Below are 18,165 nucleotides of genomic sequence, written 5' to 3'. Positions count from 1 at the left end.
TTCATTAAGTAGGCAAGATAATGGGATTAGAAGATTTAGGATTTTGACAAGCCAACATAATTTCGATTTAATTGAATGGCAACACTGTCCGTCCTGTTTCTATTTTTTCGATTCTGTTCTATTAGTAGGCGGTAGCCCCCACACAAGCGTCTTAAAGACCCGCCCGGCGCCCCCTCTCGCAGGGGCTCTCTCGTCGTATCACTTCTATGATCACTTCCCCTATACAATGCTATGGAAAAGACACTTTATCCGTCTCTGTTGCACTGCAGTGTATTTTGCAGCCTTACCATCTTTTTTTATCGCATTGAAAACCTCCTATTGCTAATATTCCTTTGCCAGCAGTGTATAACTCTATAGAAGCTAAAATATTTTCCTGAAATACATCCTAATACACACTTATTCTAGGATACCCGACGCACTATTACCGGACTTTATATTTTTCAGAAAAATATGAAGTAAAACGAAAAATTTTCAATATTTTTCTATTTACAAAAAAAAACTCATTAGCGTGATTCAAAGCTCAAAATAGCGATTCTCTGTAAATTTACATCAACTTGGCAACCCCGTACATACCGAAACTTTTGAAAGGACTAAAAGCGAGACCGATGGATGCATTATGAATGAAAAGTTTAGCTAAAAGCGTGCCCGTATCGAAATTGATGGGGTGAAATATGAAGTTTAGTCGCTGGCCAGCTTTGGGGCCCGATCAACAGGAAAGGGGGCCACGATGAGAAGCCCTAATGAGTTTTCTTTGACCCTCAGACCCCCTTTTTCTCCTTTCAAACCTTCGAAGAACACGGCCTTGGTGAAAGGGTCTCTCAGAGAAACTTGGTTAGTGGTGTCTTAATGTTGTTAGTAATTATTTAGCGAGGGCATCAGTTGAAAAACGGTTTCTAAGAAACAGGGTTTAAGCTTTGAATTCAGTGAATAAATTCTATTAATAATAGATGGGGTGTCCCAGAAATAAGTGCAAGTATTTTAAAGGGTGGTAGATCTCGATAAAAGAAACATATTTTCTCTTTATCGTTTTACAAATGAGTCTAAAATAACGGAGTTATTTTAATTTGAAAATTTCCAAAAAAAATATATTTTTTGCTAAAATTTTGAGAACCACCACTGGATATTTTGTGTCGATATCGATACTTCTGAATCTTCAAACTTTCCCTACATCTCTAGTTCGTTCTTTGAAGGTCTCGTGTGTGTTTGGGGAAGGTCGAGTATTTCAATCGATGGCTCAAGGTAGGGGAGATTGAGGTATTTCGATCTCTTCAACTAGTTAAATTTCAACCAGAAAGAAAAATAGCATTTATATAGAATATATTCTGTATACGAGTAGTTTTATTTGAAGTTAGCTTGACCTAATGTGGTTTATTTCTTAGCGAATTAATACCGTATGATCGAATAAAAACGGCGTCAGCGATGGCTATGAAACGAAGATCGTTTCATAGCCAAGATTCGATAGAAGTTCAGAATAAAGCTTGACTTTTTATTTATTATTACTTAATACAGTAGTAATTTGCTCTTTAAAAAAATTTAATATTTTTTTTAATTATTACATAATTATCTTTTCCGTATAGTAGCAGAAAACCAAAAACCTTGACAAATAAATACGTATACTATTTAAGAGCTTTAAGAAAATTGTGTTGAAAAGTGTCAAGAATTTCCTCGGCATAAATTTTCTATACAACTAGAAAAACTAATTTAGAAAAGTAATTTAAAAAATTTAATCGAAAAAAATAGAAATAAAGGAAACTATATTATTAACCCTTCCGTTTCTACCTGGCTTTAATTATTTAAACCAATTGCTTCGGCCGAAGCTAAATAGAATGAACGACTCTTTAAGAAGGAATTTTTCTTTTCTCAGGTGAGAAACTCGATTAAAGGAAACAGTTGTTCGTTCCACAAGTTTTCCCCGTAGAGGAAATTCCTCTACTTCCAGAAAATTCATCCATTTTAAGGCTAGTAATCTTGTTACAGGCTGTTAAACCGTTTTCCGATCAATTAGACATCGCCAGGTGGTGAGATGGCTTTGCTAGCGCCATCTATCCATCTACGAACAAATACATTTAAAATTATACAGGGTGGTTCGAACTGTATTCCGGAAATATAACATACATATTCTGCAGATAAAAATAAGTAAAGAAGTTCGTAAAAAAGTTCAAAAGAAACTGTCTTATCATCATTTATTCGAAGAAAAATTTATGATTAATTTAAAAAAAATAAAAATTTCTCAAATTTATTATTTCACTCAAATAACTATCTACTCAAAGTGTTTATTTTCTTGACTATTTCCATTTTAAATATCTTGAGAACGGTTGCTCGTAGCCATTTTTATCAAGAGACATTTTTTACATAGAAAGTCACGTAATTGTATATTTTTTTACTAAGTAGTTTTATACAGGTCAGCACAAAAAGTTATTACTTTTCAAAACAGTTAAGACCCATATAGGTGGCGCCCCCTACAAATAGGAGTCATATTGACATCAAAATCCAATTTCTCTTGACAAAAAACCCCCAGATACCAATTTTCATCCAAATATTGACGTTACTTCACAAATAATTTATGAAAAAATCGAAATAAAAATGAAACTTCTACACCCTGTATCTCCGAAACTAAGCATTTTAGGACATACATTTATACGAACTTTTTTACTTATTTTTATCTGTAGAATATGCTGCCGAAGTTATACTATATATATAATACGTGCCATTGCAAAATGATTTCCTGCTGAAGCCGCACCAGTCCAAATTAACAGGCGAACGTAATTTCCCACATGTTGTCGGTTATTTTCCTATTTTCCGAGAGTCTTCCTCCCTGTTTTGTTGCTGTCTCGTCCCACGGGAACAGCGGGATCAATCGTTGTTTTTATTAAACGTTTTGAACGGTTATTTACACCTAATAAAACGCGATATAAATCATTACGTTGTTGTTGTTTTTAAAATTTTTCTCAAAGCTTCATTCTGTCCTGCATGAGATTACCGCATTACTAATGAGAAATCTTGAAGAAAACCCCTTGAGATTTAATAACTTATTATTTTAGGGTTCTTTTAACTTAACAAAGCACTTTTATTATTTCTGAAAGAAATCTAACAATAAATTTTCTATACAAAACACATTTTTTTATATTTCTTCTCTTTGAAATCCATTTCTGACATATCGTTTCCTCAAATTGCCTCCATAAAACCTCCCATTTGTTTTTTGTCAAAGTCGTCGAGCATCCCCAGAAATCGTGTCCGGGAAATATAAAAAATAGCTTTTCCATCCGTATTTTCCCGGAAATTTATCAACGACAGTAGAATCATAGAAAAAAAAAAGCTTTCTGAAAGCAATATTTGCATGGTTTAAGGTCTTTTTGGGGTATTAACTGTGGCGCAACATGGGGTTACACAGTGATAGTGGGAGTTTAGACAGAGGACAGAAGTTTAGCAAAGCACCCTGTATAGTTTAATATTACGATATTTTTAACAAAGTAAGTCCAGACCAACTATAGTAAATATCTAATATAGTTTTGATTTCAGGACATTTCTTGTATTTTTAATATTTTTTTTAAAAGGCGAACATTTTTTTTTTTAATTTATTTATTAATATCTCTGAAACTATCACAACATTAATTAGTTAATAATATCTTAATTTATTTATTTATTTATCGTATGGCTCATATACATGCAAGAAAACCAGACACTTAAACATAGACATAAAATAAACTACAATGTAAATGAAAACATTACAATGTAAATATAAAAAAAAACAAGTATAATATAAAAAGACAACATAAAAAACGTATTTACGAACACTATATATTAACATCTAGATGCCCTATCCATTCCAAAGCTGATGGAGAAGCCTCTAGAAAGTCCCTCCAGTCTTCACCATAAGCGCGTAGGTTGTACTCTCTAGTTATGTGATGGATGGTTTGGTGAGGGATCCGCAATCACATTCTGGGAAGGTATTTTTCCCCACCTATAAAGGAATCCGCACATCTTCATGGCCAGAGCGTATCCTATTCAAAGTTGACCATGTTTTCCGCTTTAGATCGGTACCCGGTGTCTGGCAATAGTTATGTTTGAACCAGGAATATAGGTGCGCATCGGCCATTTCTCTCCATAACTGAAGCCACTGTTCTCGAGAGTTGTAGTTACTGCTTTTTAGTTGTTCAGCTGTTCGCAAAGGTGGATTCCTCGACTTAAGTCTATTCACCTGTAAAGCAGGAAGTGTTTTATGAACAGGTAGCGTTGGGGTAGCTATTATTTTATCAAATTCTCTAAGAAGAGCCTCGTTTCTGCGTAGATTTGGAGGTAAGATGTTACTCAGGACTGGAAGCCAGTAACTAGGGGTGCATCTGATTGTCCCTGTAATCAGCCGCATGGTGTTGTTCAGCTGTCTGTCTACGAGATTTGTGTGGTGGCTGTTCAACCACACGGGTGCACAATACTCTGCCACACTGAATACCAGACCAAGGGCGGAGATCCGAAGTATTGTTGCTTTTGCACCCCAAGAAGTACCACAAAGTTTTTGTATAATGTTGTTTCGTGTTCTGATTTTCCCAGCAACATTTTCTAGGTGTTTTCGAAATGAGAGTGTACGGTCTAGAGTAATCCCCAGATATTTTGGATATTTGTTATTACGCAGAGTGGTGTTACCAAACTGGACGCTTATTTCAGTATTCGCCAGCTTGTTATTAAGATGGAAGGTAGCCAATAATACGAGGCATGTTTTTTAAGTAAGTACCGTTTTGGAATTTAAAAAAAACGTGCAAAGATATCGCAATAATTTTATTTTTACATGAAAGCCTGTACCTTAATCTACTTTTCTACATAATTTCCGTGAATATTGAGGCACTTGTCATAACGTGGCACCAGTTTTTCAATACCCTCCTCATAAAATTCTGCCGCCTGACTGGTTAACCACTGTATCACAACTCTTTTGACTTCGTTATCGTCTTGAAGACGCTGACCGCCAAGGTGTTATTTCAAGTGCAGGAATAAATGGTAGTCACTGGGCGCCAGATCAGGGCTGTATGGAGGATGATCTAGAGTTTCCCAATTAAAAGATTTGATGAGATCTTTGGTCCGATTAGCCACATGTGGACGGGCATTGTCATGCAGCAAAACAATACCCTTACTCAACTTGCCACATCTTTTGTTTTGGATTGCACGGCGCAGATTGTTCAATGTCTCACAATAAGATGCTGCATTGATTGTCTCATTGCGAGGCAAAAACTCCACTAGCAATACTCCTTTTCTGTCCCAAAAAACTGTGCACATGATTTTCCGGGCAGAAATTGTTTGCTTAAACTTCACTCTTTTGGGTGATGATGAATGTCGCCATTCCATGGACTGTTGTTTCGATTCTGGTGTGACGTAGGCCACCCATGTTTCGTCACCAGTAACAATTTTGCCTAAAAAATCTTCACCTTCATTGTAGTACTGCTCAAGGAAAGTCAATGCACTGCCTAAACGTTGGGTTTTGTGCAAATCCGTCAACATTTTCGGAACCCAACGTGAACACAATTTCCGGTAATTCAAGTTCTCGGTCACAATGCGATACAAAACACTACGAGAACATTGAGGAAAGTAGTCGCACAATGATGAAATTGTAAAGCGTCTGTTTTCTTTCACCTCTTTGTCCACTTTCTGCACCGAATCTTCATTAACGACCGAAGGACGCCCACTCCGTTCTTCATCATGCACATTTGTGCGGCCATCTTTAAATGCTCTCACCCTTTTCCTTACCATTCCATCACTCATAATGGTTTGTCCGTAAACTTCACAGATCTCACGATGAATATCGATCGGTTTTACGCCTTTAGCACTAAGAAATCGTATGACAGCCCGTACTTCACAATCGGCGGGGCTCACGATTGTCGGAGGCATCTTAAACACTCAATAAACAACGTATACAATGAAGAATCAGACTGTACTGGCGTCTGTGCATAGACAAGAGATGCAGGTAACCAGCGCGCATGCGCGGAACGCCGACCGTAGCGCTGCGGCGGCGGAATCGCAGAACGGTACTTACTTAAAAAACATGCCTCGTATCTTAATATCTTAGTATTATGTAAAGTGATTAGAAAGGAAGCCAAAAATGCAATGCCAAACGTACTATAACACTGCTCAGTATCAAGTATCGATGATTTTTTTTTCTGTAAAACATTCTTAAAAGGGAATAATCAAAGAGATTTTCGCAGTTTGATTCCCCAGACGTCGGTACAAACAAAAGGGGATGGGATACAAATGTTGGGGATCACAATGGGACCCCCTCGATACCATTCTCTGTGTCTCGATGGCGATATCTCCCCAAGTTCGAGCATTTTTGTTTGTTTCTCTCTTTCAGAGACTATTTGTGAATAAAGTTCGAGGTTTAGTACGCCATCTGCTTATCTCAAAGTCGATTTTAAAGTTTTCTTTGCGTTTAGGGTGCGTTTCAGAAGATTAGGAGATGTTATTTTTTATAAAAAAGCCTTATCATGTTAAAAAATGCATATTTAAAGTATAGATTCTCTGCTAAGAGCAATCATTCTCACGATATTTAGAATACATATTGATAAAAAAATAAACACGTTGAGTAGATAGTTATTTGGCTAATATCATAAATTAGGCAAATTTTTATTTTTTTAAATTAATCATAAATTTTTCCAACAGAAACTTCTGTTGAATTTTTGGCACAAAAATATTTCAAATTTATGATTTCATTGTAATAACTATTTAGTCAACATGTTACATGTTTAATTTATGTCAATGATGACAGGTAGTGATAATTTCGATTCCAAATATCTCGAGAACCATTCCTCGTACCGATTTTTTACCAAGAGACTCTTTTTACGCAAAAACTATGGTGCCCTCTACAATTAGGAGTCTTACTGACATCAAAATCAAATTTCTCATGTCGAAAAAATCGAAATAAAAATAAAATGTCTACACCCTGTATCTCCGAAACTAAGCATTTTAGGACAGACATTTATACGAACTTTTTTACTTATTTTTATCTGCAGAATATGCTGCCGAAGTTTCCGGAATACAGTTCGGACCACCCTGTATTGTAAATTAAAGAAAAATCTTTCATTTTTCTCGGTCGTGAGTACTGAGTACATAGTTACAGGGTGACTCAGAATTGTCTTCAACTAATGCAGAATATCTTGCAAATTATACATTTCAATAAGAAATCAAATTAAAATCATGTTTAAAATTTCCATTTTTCTCTATTGGTAATATTTTATTCATATTTTCTTCTTTCATCTGCCCGTATAAGTAACTAAATATTTTATGGACACCGAATAAAAATAAATTTACGTTTCATTTTATGTCTCAACCTATCTATGAGTAGTATAAACCAAAAGGATCGTAAATAATGAAACAATAGAGAGAGGTATGTATGATAGAGAGGAATATTTCGACACACGTAAAATTTCTGTGAGCCGTTGGTATAATCAAATCAGGTTTATATTACGTGGAAAAATATAATACGAATTTTATTCATATAAATTTATGTTATTTGAAATATGCAATATGGGGGAATATCAATAGAAATGCTAAATGAATAACTTTTATTTCTTTTACTAAAGGATGTAGCTGTTCTCTAGATTTGTTGTTTATTTCTCTGGCTTAAAATTCGGCACAAGAATTAATTCTTGTTATCAATCTTTTTTATTAAGCCATGTATATTTAAATATCTTTAAATACCTCAAAAACCAAAACTTGTAAACATATTTAACCCTTATAATAAATGCCTTATTTTGTGTTCAAGAATCGAAATATGAAATAAAATACCGGGTGTTCCATAAGAAAAATATAACTTTGGTGTGGATCTTAGTTCAGACATACCCTGTACAGGATGGGTGAAATTCGACGCTTTTAAATGGAAACACCCTTTTCTATAGGAGATAGACAAAAACTAATATCGGTGTCTGGAGCTCAATTTTTGTCAAAAACATGATGGTAAAAACCGCATATCGATATCTGTTACCGTTTCGGAGTTACGGGGTGTTTTTAACAAATCGCTGTAACTTTTTTGCTATGGTAAATTTTGTATTTTTATGAAAATATTTCCAAAGCACCTTCTTACGTAGAATTTAATGGTTTAAGTATAATTTTTTTAAAATGAATAATTTAAGAATTATGTACAGAAAATTTGATTTTTTATATGGGACACACAGTATATTTTTAATTTACTGAAAATAATTTAAAATTACCTTTCCAAAAATATAACACACTTGATATTTTGCTCGATTCCTCTTCGAGATATAGAGTATATAAAAATTCGCCCGCTTTAAATAAGTAGGCTTTGAATGGCACCGGCTGTAATGCAAAAAAAATCTAGCTGTGAGCATCAATTAAAACGAAAATAATATTTTCTATGAGAGAATTTTATAACGATTTAAAATATATTTAACCAACATCAACACATTTAAACTATATCTGATAACAATAAAAATAAATAGCAAACTAAGACATGAGATTTTGCTACAGGTGTTTGACATATCAACCGTCTTCTGTTATGGACAGACGGGGCCATTTTTGAACATTTCTCGCGGAATTCATTAACTCAGTAGGGGTGAAAGATACCCTCTCATAACTGCTAAGTATTTCTAATTCTTGTCTAGATTATACGGAAGAATAAGGTACCTTTATTCTTCCGCGAATATATCCATAGGATTAGATCCATGGGCACTAAATCAGGCGGCCTCGACGGCCAGCGGCTGAGATCTTGGTTAGCTATTCAATTATTCTTGAAATTGGCTGCAAAAATTTGCTGATAACAGCGTTCTGAGGCGGTGCGTCGTCTTGCTGGAAAAATATGTTTTCGAGTTCCATTAAGGGCATATCATCAATAAGGGGTCCAAAGCCTACTAGTTAAAAGTGGCAAACTTTTAAAAATTCGGTATTTCGAAGGGGATTATAACATAATATCAAGTGTGCTATATTTTTGGAAAGGTAATTTTAAATTCTTCTCAGTTAATTAAAAATATAGAGGGTGCCCCAAATAAAAAATCAATTTTTCTGTTGATAACTCTTAAATTATTAATTTTAAAAAAATTATACTTAAACCATTAAATTCTACGTAAAAAGGTGCTTCGGAAATGTTTTCATAGAAATACAAAATTTTCCATAGCAAAAAAGTTACAGAGATTTGTTAAAAATGCACATTTTTGAAAAACACCCCGTAACTCGGAAACGGTAACAGATATTGATATGCGGTTTACACCATCATGTTTTTGATGAAAATTGAGCTCCAGACACCTATATTAGTTTTCGTCTATCTCCTATAGAAAAGGGTGTTTCCATTTAAAGGCGTCGAATTTGATCCACCCTGTACATTTCAAAATAATTTCAAATTATGCACATTGCCTTCCCACATATACCCATAAAAAAATCGTATAATCAACCGAGGCGAATGAAGTACGCCACCCTGTATAATATACGTAGATAAAAAATTTAATAAAAAAAAACATTTTAAACTTAATAATATTCAGAAAATATTCTTATTTATGCGAAAAGATTCATTCAAGACGCCTGATTTATATTCAGAGAAAGATTTATTCATAAAGTCAAGCCTATATAAGGAATAAATAAAAAAAAGGTTTATAAATATAAACTGGAGATACACGAAAGATATATCACAATATCGTATCTTCCAGCGATTGAAATGCTATTCCTCAAGGACTATCTCTTCACACCCCATTTCTTTAGATCCCCAGATCCTTGCCCTAAAGGTTTTTTTTCAAGTAGGCTGTGCGAGGTAGATTTGACACAGATAAAATGTCCTGTATATTGGAATAGTTACTCTAAAATTGGATATTTTCGATAAAATAAGTTTATTTCGTCAATATTAAGCTCCGCGCGCACTGAATAGGTATCAGCGAGAGCGAGCGGCACGACCGGACCGGTCGGAAAGTCGAAGGTAGCCGCGCACTGGAGTCGCACGATCGACGGTCGAGAGTACGTCACCAGCATAAATTTGAGCATAGACGAGGAGAAGTTTATTCAAATTTAGTCAAATTCATTCGGCATTTCAAAAAATTATAAAGTATTATTACTATTTATATTTTTATGCAACTTTTTATATTTTATGCTTTATGATGGAAATTGATATTATTTAGATCTTAACCAAACACACATTAATATATTTAGATCTTAACAAATCACATAAAATTAGTGAAACAAATTTGGTATAACTCAAAAGGGTTTAATTTGTTCTTTAAAAACAAAGCTAGACATGATAAATAGTCAAATAAAACTTCTATTTTTAGTTTTTTAATCTAAATAAGTGTCATTACAAACATTTATATATAGCTTTTATTTTAAGTTTTTAAAATCTTTGTTTTAAGTCATAGTAAATAAAACGAAACTTGTGTTTACATTTTGTTTAATGATTGACGTTTCGACCAATTTTAATTCGGTCTTCTTCAGAATCTATAATATACCTACGTATAAATAATTTTCTACGTTTGTGGTAAGAAAAAATTATATATTAAACACATTGTTAGTGATAAAATTGTATTGTATATTATAGATTCTAAAGAAGACCGAATTAAAATTAGTCGAAACGTCAATCATTAAACAAAATGTAAACACAAGTTTCGTTTTATTCACTACTGACTTAAAACCAAGATTTAAAAACTTAAAATATAATAAAAAGTCAAAGAAAATTGAAAAAAGAAAAATATAAATAGTTTTTATAGTACCGTATTATCGAAAAGGAACGGCATCAGCGATGACCATGAAATGAAGGTCGGTGCCATTTTATATGTAAATTTATATAGGAAATGTCATCAATCGTCATTTCCCATCCAACTGGACGCCATTTTTTTCTATCATACGGTAGATATATGTACAAATATTTTATTCAAATATAAATATTATTTTCTCTATTTGTACCTTTTACGGAGCGATCAACATAGTAACATAGGATGACTATTTATCAGCTGTTATTACTAACGTCAAAACAAACCAAAAATTAAATAATATGATAAGTTTTTTTGGCGATATTTAAATTCGATTTTCAAAATAATGTGAGATAATCAAAACGAGATGAGAAATAAATGGGTTTAATCGGAAGGTTTTCTAATTCAGTTATTGAATAAGTGTAGTAAACAATATAGGTTACGTGCTTGTAAGAAATTTTTATAAAAAACCGCATATTAAGTATGATATGGTCTCGTACACTTTCGATTAATAATTCATCGGACATGTTTAATGTAAAACCGCTCCACTAAAAACAGTCGCTCGGCGTAGACTATTCGCCCCATCCCATGCATTCTCTGATTTCGCCTGATGGCGCGAGTACCGCCGATAGCTCGAAACGTACCGAGCGCACCGATCTAATGCGGTGCGCGGGCTTACATTTATTTCAACGTAAACTGAAAATTACGTGTCGCTCGCTCTCGCCGATACCTATTCAGTGCGCGCGGAGCTTTAAGAAGCCATACTATGTCCCTCTTCTATATCTTTGTCCTGCACCATCTTCTGCAGGTCCTTGATAGGATGGGAGCAGTGTTGCCAGAATGGAAAGATTTCCTTCAATATAAAGGATTTTACAGTCAAATTTCGTCGATTGTATACAACGGCTGAAGGAATTTATCCAAAAAGACGACAATATTAAAGTTTCTGGCAGTTTTACACAATAAAAATTGTTAAAATATGTAGTAGGAGTATTTATTGTTTTTTCTACATCTATTTTTTCACCACCACACCCAACGCACATAGATATTTGTTACAGTTTTTGAGTTACGGAGTGTTTTTCAAAAATGTGCATTTTTAACAAATCGCTGTAACTTTTTTGCTATGGAAAATTTTGTATTTTTGTAAATACATTTCCAAAGCACCTTTTTACGTAGAATTTAATGCTTTAAGTATACATTTTTTAAAATAAATAATTTAGGAGTTATCAACAGAAAAATTGATTTTTTATTCGGGACATCCTGTATATTTTTAATTAAGTAAAAAGAACTTAAAATTACCTTTCCAAAAATATAGCACACTTGATATTTGTTATAGTCCCCTTCGAAATACAGAATTTTTAAAAGTTCGCAGGCTTTGGACCATTTCTTGATGATCTGCCCCTAATGGAACAAGAAAACATATTTTTCCAGCAAGACGAGACACCGCCTCAGAACAACGAAGTTATCAGCAAATTTTTGCAACTAATTTCGAGAATAATTGAATAGCTAACCAATATTACAGCCGTTGGCCGTCGAGGCCGCCGGACTTAGTGCCTATAGATCTTTATCTTTGCGGAAGAATAAGTATTCTTATTTTTATATTGCTCGTTTAATCTAGACAAGAATTAGAAGTACTTGTTCAAAAACGAGAAATGTTGGGTGTTTCCCTTTAAAAGCGTCTAATTTGACCACCACCCTGTACATAGAAATTCTTTAAATAAATATAGTATTTTAAGTAATTTAATAAAAATTAAAATTAAAAAAAATCGGAAAAACACTATTGTGAATAATTTAAAACAATAACTTTCGAACAAATAAGTAAAAAATTTCAATATTTTGAAATCGGCGCTATTGATATTTATTTAACTTTCGACTTATTTAATTATTATTCTCTGTTTTCAGGTATTTTCGTGGAAAATCGTATGTTGGAATCGGATTATAAACAATTTAGCTTTGTACACAACCGATTGACAATGTAATTTTGCATATATTAACCTCTTAATTGAATAACATTGTCAAGTTGCAAACACAATTTGAGCATAATTCCGCTACGCGTTGCGTATTTGTCGATAATTGGATGTTAAACATAATCCAGAAAAGCTTTTAAAATAAACATGGATGACTGATTATATTTTTAATTTGGAGTATTGTAGCCAAATGATAGGATTTTCAAAAATTGAGTAATAGGATCGTTGGAGGACTACTAAAGCTACGATTTAAATTATTTTCAAAAGGTATAGAGTGTCCCAAATAACGAAAAAAAATATCAAAGTTTTATTTTTTTAAATGGAACACCCTGTATATGTACATTTTTAGTTTCTACGCCAAAAATAATGGTAAATTTGATTAAGGTTTACCGCACTTTAATCTTACCGTTTTTGAAATATTTACGATTTTGTGAAAATGCAATAACAATTTTAATACTTCATTTCTCTAGGCGTATACTGAAGTTTTTCTATTTACTAAATTTTGTGTTGCAATAATAAATATAATACTACCTTGTCTATACAGAGTGTCTAAAAATTTATATTAATTCATTACTAGCTTTAAACGCCAATAACTTGTTTAATTTAAACGGAACACCCTATATATTTTACGCGAATGAGATGCACAATTTAATTGTCTATCAAATTGTATTATACCATTTTTTATCTATCTCTTCAAGTTTTCGTAGAAAATTCATCTTCTTGTAATTTAGACCTAATTGATTAATATACTAGCGTGTATCCGCGACTTCGTTCGCGTCGAATTAATCATTTGTAATGGTGATGATAAAGCAAAGCAAGAATATAGAAAACTTGGTAATATTTGAGGGGTAGTTTCACCGCGTTGGTATTTGACTTTCGAAAATCCGTTTTCCAAAAATCAGCTTTTTACGTCAAGCTCTTTAAGCAGGATCGTGATTAATCAATGACCAGATTTTTCGAAACACCCTGTATACATTTTTAAAAAATCTTAACATATGTAAAAAAACAAAATAAAATATACGTGTTTAAGCGTTTTTTCGGAAACTTGACCGTTTTTTAAATACAAAATATTATAATATTTGAGGGGTGGTTTCACCCCCTTGGAACTGGAATTTGGAAAAATCCCTTCTTATCGAACCTCTACACCCTAGAATCAACATGTATGCCAAAATTGAGCTTCTTACGTTGAGTGGTTTGAGCAGGATCGTGATTAATCAGTATGTCAGTCACTTCAGGATTTTATATATTAGTATAGATACCCATGGAATTTTGACATTTTAGACTATTTTTAAAAATGTAACAAATTTTCAAAGAGTACAAATACTAATATTGTCGATATAGTACGATAAACCTTATTAAATTTACCTTTATTTTAATCATAAAAACTAAAAATGTAATAATCTACAGGGTGTTCAATTTAAAAAAATACAACTTTAATGAAAAGTAAAATATATTACTCAGGAAAAAAAATTATTTAATTTTATAAAAAAAAACAGAATGATCTTGGTGACAAATTTTAAAGATTTTATATAAGAAGAAATCTCTGAAAGGGCTTGCAACCTTCATGAATATTAATAAAGTAATAAAATAACTTAACGAATTAGAAATTAGGTTACTTAGTTGAAATTTATGGGCAAATACCCCATTAAAATTGGGTGGGACACGGTAATAATAATAAAAAACCTTTTTCATCAATATAATCCCATTAATTCAGGAGAAAAAATAAAAAAAAGGACCGAAAAAAATTATTCCTTTCTCTGTATCATCAATTTGCGACAATTTCTCCTTATTTCCTTTAGTTTATCCGTTTTTCTTTTTGCCGTTATTTTCCCTTATTCCGTGTCCATCTTTCGGGACCCCAAAATAAAATAAATGTCAGTCAATTTGTAAATGTCTGACCCGTTTGCTGACGAGAGATGCTACCTCGATGAAATTTTTATGAGATTTGTCCTGATGAGAAAGACATTTTTATGAAGTTGCTATATCTCATAAATATAATTACTATTTACAGAGTGTTTGGATTTTTTTTTAGTTTCTAGTTAAAAAACATAATTTCTTGATAATATGGCAGCATACCGGGTGTTGCATCGTCGAGCGGGCCATAGGAAATCCCATGTAAATTTTAATGGGGTCAATTATTGGCTTCCCTAATTATTTTAGAGAATAATTCTATTTAGGTTTATTGAAGAGCACTAAAACCCACATTCAAAAGAAGAACTTTAGATATTTTTGATTAGCTCGTTTACGAGTTATCGCCCGATTTCTTTTTAAATATTTCTCCTTTCTTATGGCCCTGTATTTACTTATGAGCACCAGTCAAGTTAAAAGATAACTGTCAAATGAAGTTGTCATTTCAGAAATTTACCTATTTAGTGCTTTATTATTATTGAAAACTCATTCCTACATCGGAAATCTTAAAGATGTATTTATAAATACAAATTAATATGAATTAAAGTAAAATAAAGTAATCAATTACACGGTTAATTATAGTATTATTACAATATTCAATAACTTGTTAATTTAGGTACTATTAAATTGTTAGAACGTTAGGATTTAAGAAGATGTTCAAATATTCCTCCATCGACTGCTAGACAATAACCCAGGCGATCATAAAATTCTCTTCGTACATTCGCTAGTTGGTAAACTGAAATTCAGTATTTTTTCTGAAGAATATGCTGCCGAAGTTTCCGGAATACAGTTCAGACCACCCTGTAGATAAATTAAGGCTATACACGAAGGCATAAGATAAATGTTCCTTAAAACTATATCAAATTGTACTGTCAAAATTGATTTATTATTCAGCCTTTTTTAAAATTTCAAGTATTACGGAAAGTGTCTGTTTCGAGGCATTATAAAATTCTAAAACGGGACATACTTATATAGAGAACATTTCGTGTAATGCATTGCGGCTCTCGTGGCACTTTTCCTCTTTTTATTGAGGTAATAAAGTGGCTGCCAGCTCATACACGTACGCCTCGCAGCCAACTTATCTTATTTACGGTCATAATTATACAGTGAGCTTGACAAAATTCATTTCAGCTCCGGGAGTGGTCCTTAAAATTAAATTTATACAGTTAATAAAGTGGGAGTGTCAAATATTAAAGAGCATTTTACCAAAAAAATAATTAGTCTTTGACTATTTTGAGTCAGAAAAAAAGTTTCACGAAAGATTTTGTAAAAATTAATATACCGGGTGAATGACTTAATCATATTTAAGGGACTGATACGCATTTTTTTAAATGTAAAAATAATTTTTAGTTTTTGGTCTGAAAACTTAATAAAACTTATAGAAGAAAAAAAGCGATCCTACCAGAAATGGCTCAGTACCCACAGCGACCACGACAGAGAAGAATATGCAAGATTAAATAGAATAGTTAAACGCGAAGTATCTAAAAGCAAAAACAAAATATGGGAAACCAAATGTGAGAGAGTGGAAAGATATATGGGAGGTACAAGAGTGTCAGAAGCGTGGAAGACAATAAGGAACCTTAGAAGAGACGAAAAGCAAAATAGTAAACTAGAACTTATAAGCATGGAAAAGTGGGAAGACCATTACAAACAGTTACTGACAAAAAACAGGACAGAATTCAAACTAGAAGTGCCAGATTTGAAAAACGCAAAAGATATAGATGTAAATGAAATAAGTGTAAACGAGATAAAGAAAGCATTGAAGAACTCAAAAAATGGAAAAGCTGCGGGGCCGGGAAACTTTTTAATTGAGCTAATAAAGCAGGGACCCGATATATTATTGGAAATACTAGCTGATATCTTAGATGCCTGATAAAAAACGAAAACATTCCTGAAGACTGGAACCTGGCGTACATCAGCTCTATCTTTAAGAAAGGAGACAAAAAAGATGTAGCAACTACAGAGGCATTAGTTTGACAAGCTCAATAAGAAGGTTGTATGGCAGGATATTAAAAGGGAGAGTAGAAGAGAGCTTTGAAGAAATAGAAGAACAAGGTGGTTTCCGCGCTGGGCGTTCTTGTACAGACAACATATTTGTGTTACAACAAATAATTGAAAAAAGGAGAGCTCGAAATTTGGACACGCGTCTGGTGTTTATAGATTTAGAGAAAGCCTATGACACGGTGCCTTTGAAGAAATTATTTGAAATCTTGGTTGAGGCAAATGTAAGTAAAACATATATCAATGCAATCTGGAATATGTACAAAATTCCAAAAAGTATGATCAAACAGGGGAAGTTCCTATCGGAATCCTTCCTGACATCTAAAGGACTTAGACAGGGATGCAGTTGATCACCTACCTTATTTAAAATATATATCCAGGAGGCATTGAAAAACTGGAGAAGGAAGAGTAGAGCTATGGGAATAGAGATTGACAAACACTGTCTATCGACCTTGTTCTTTGCAGACGACCAAGTTATTGTTGCAGGTTGTGAGGAGGATGCCGACTATATGTTCAGGAAACTTGAAGAAGAACACGACAGATGGGGACTCAATATCAACTTCACAAAAACCGAATACCTAAAAGTAGGAGAAGAACAAACTGAAGATCCAGAACTACACATACATGAAATTAAAAGATGTAGCGAATATAAATATTTAGGAAGTATTATATCTGAAGAAGGGAACTCCAAGAAAGATATACATAGTAGAGTTCAACAAGGTAAGAAAGTAATCGGTCTTTTAAACCCTCTCCTGTGGTCAAATAAAACATCCATCCAAACAAAGATAAGGATTTACAAAGCAATCGTAGAGCCAATTTTAACATACGGTGCCGAATGCTGGCAATTTACAGCAAAAGAATGAAGGATGGTCGAGTCAGTGGAGATGGACTTTCTCAGAAGAGCATGTCGAATATCAAGGATGGAGCACATTAGAAATGAGGAGATCAGGCAAAGAACAAGGCGAATATATACCAGCACCGACAACATCGAATCGAGACAGCTACTATGGTGTGGGCACGTAAAAAGAATGGGAGGGGAAAGATGGCCAAAAAGGGCAAAAATTGTTCGACTGTATCTCGAAAATCGTATTAAAATTTTCTAAAAATTAATAAAATCTTTATCATATTTTGAAGCGTTTACTTTATTTACATATACGTATATTTAAATTATTGTATATTTGCTCTTTATTTTCAACAAAATAAATATAATTTTCTGTTCTGTATTTTCATGCTAATTTTGTTTGTTTTAAAATGTCAAACGTTTTAAATAATTCGTTTTTCTACAAAAGAACTTAATTTTGACCTTTATAAAACTTTCATATATTTTTATTCAGACTAGCTCTGAATGATAAAAATAAATATAGGGTTAGTTTTGAATTTATGTTTTTAATATATAACTAAAAAAATCCATTTTTTTTTTACTTTTTAATTAAAAACCATAATTTCTTGATAATAATATGGCAACATAGGTAGTAGATTAAATTTACAAGAAAGAAAACCCAGAAAAGACCCAGTAGTTCTCAAAATGTAAGAAAAAAAAATTTTTTGGAAATTTTCAAATTAAGATAACTAGGTTATTTTGGACTTATTTGAAAAACGGTAAAGAGAAAACATGCTTCTTTTGTCGAGAT

At 32.9% G+C, this 18,165-nt stretch overlaps 2 protein-coding genes across 5 annotated transcripts in view; both read left to right on the top strand.

Annotated features, from left to right (window-relative positions):
• Positions 1 to 18,165, top strand: part of LOC115891350 (tachykinin-like peptides receptor 99D) — a 181,843-nt gene that overhangs the window by 103,848 nt on the left and 59,830 nt on the right. The gene's annotated exons all lie outside the window — the stretch shown is intronic.
• Positions 728 to 16,406, top strand: LOC115890192. The gene is made up of 2 exons (XM_030910384.1): positions 728 to 831; positions 15,884 to 16,406. The coding sequence occupies exons 1-2, from the start codon at positions 728 to 730 to the stop codon at positions 16,404 to 16,406; spliced, it is 627 nt and encodes a 208-aa protein (XP_030766244.1).

This window comes from Sitophilus oryzae, unplaced genomic scaffold, assembly GCF_002938485.1.
Source record: "Sitophilus oryzae breed Bouriz unplaced genomic scaffold, Soryzae_2.0 scaffold_1007_pilon_pilon, whole genome shotgun sequence".
NCBI classification, from domain to species: domain Eukaryota; kingdom Metazoa; phylum Arthropoda; class Insecta; order Coleoptera; family Curculionidae; genus Sitophilus; species Sitophilus oryzae.
This window is presented reverse-complemented; position numbering and strand designations above follow the sequence as displayed.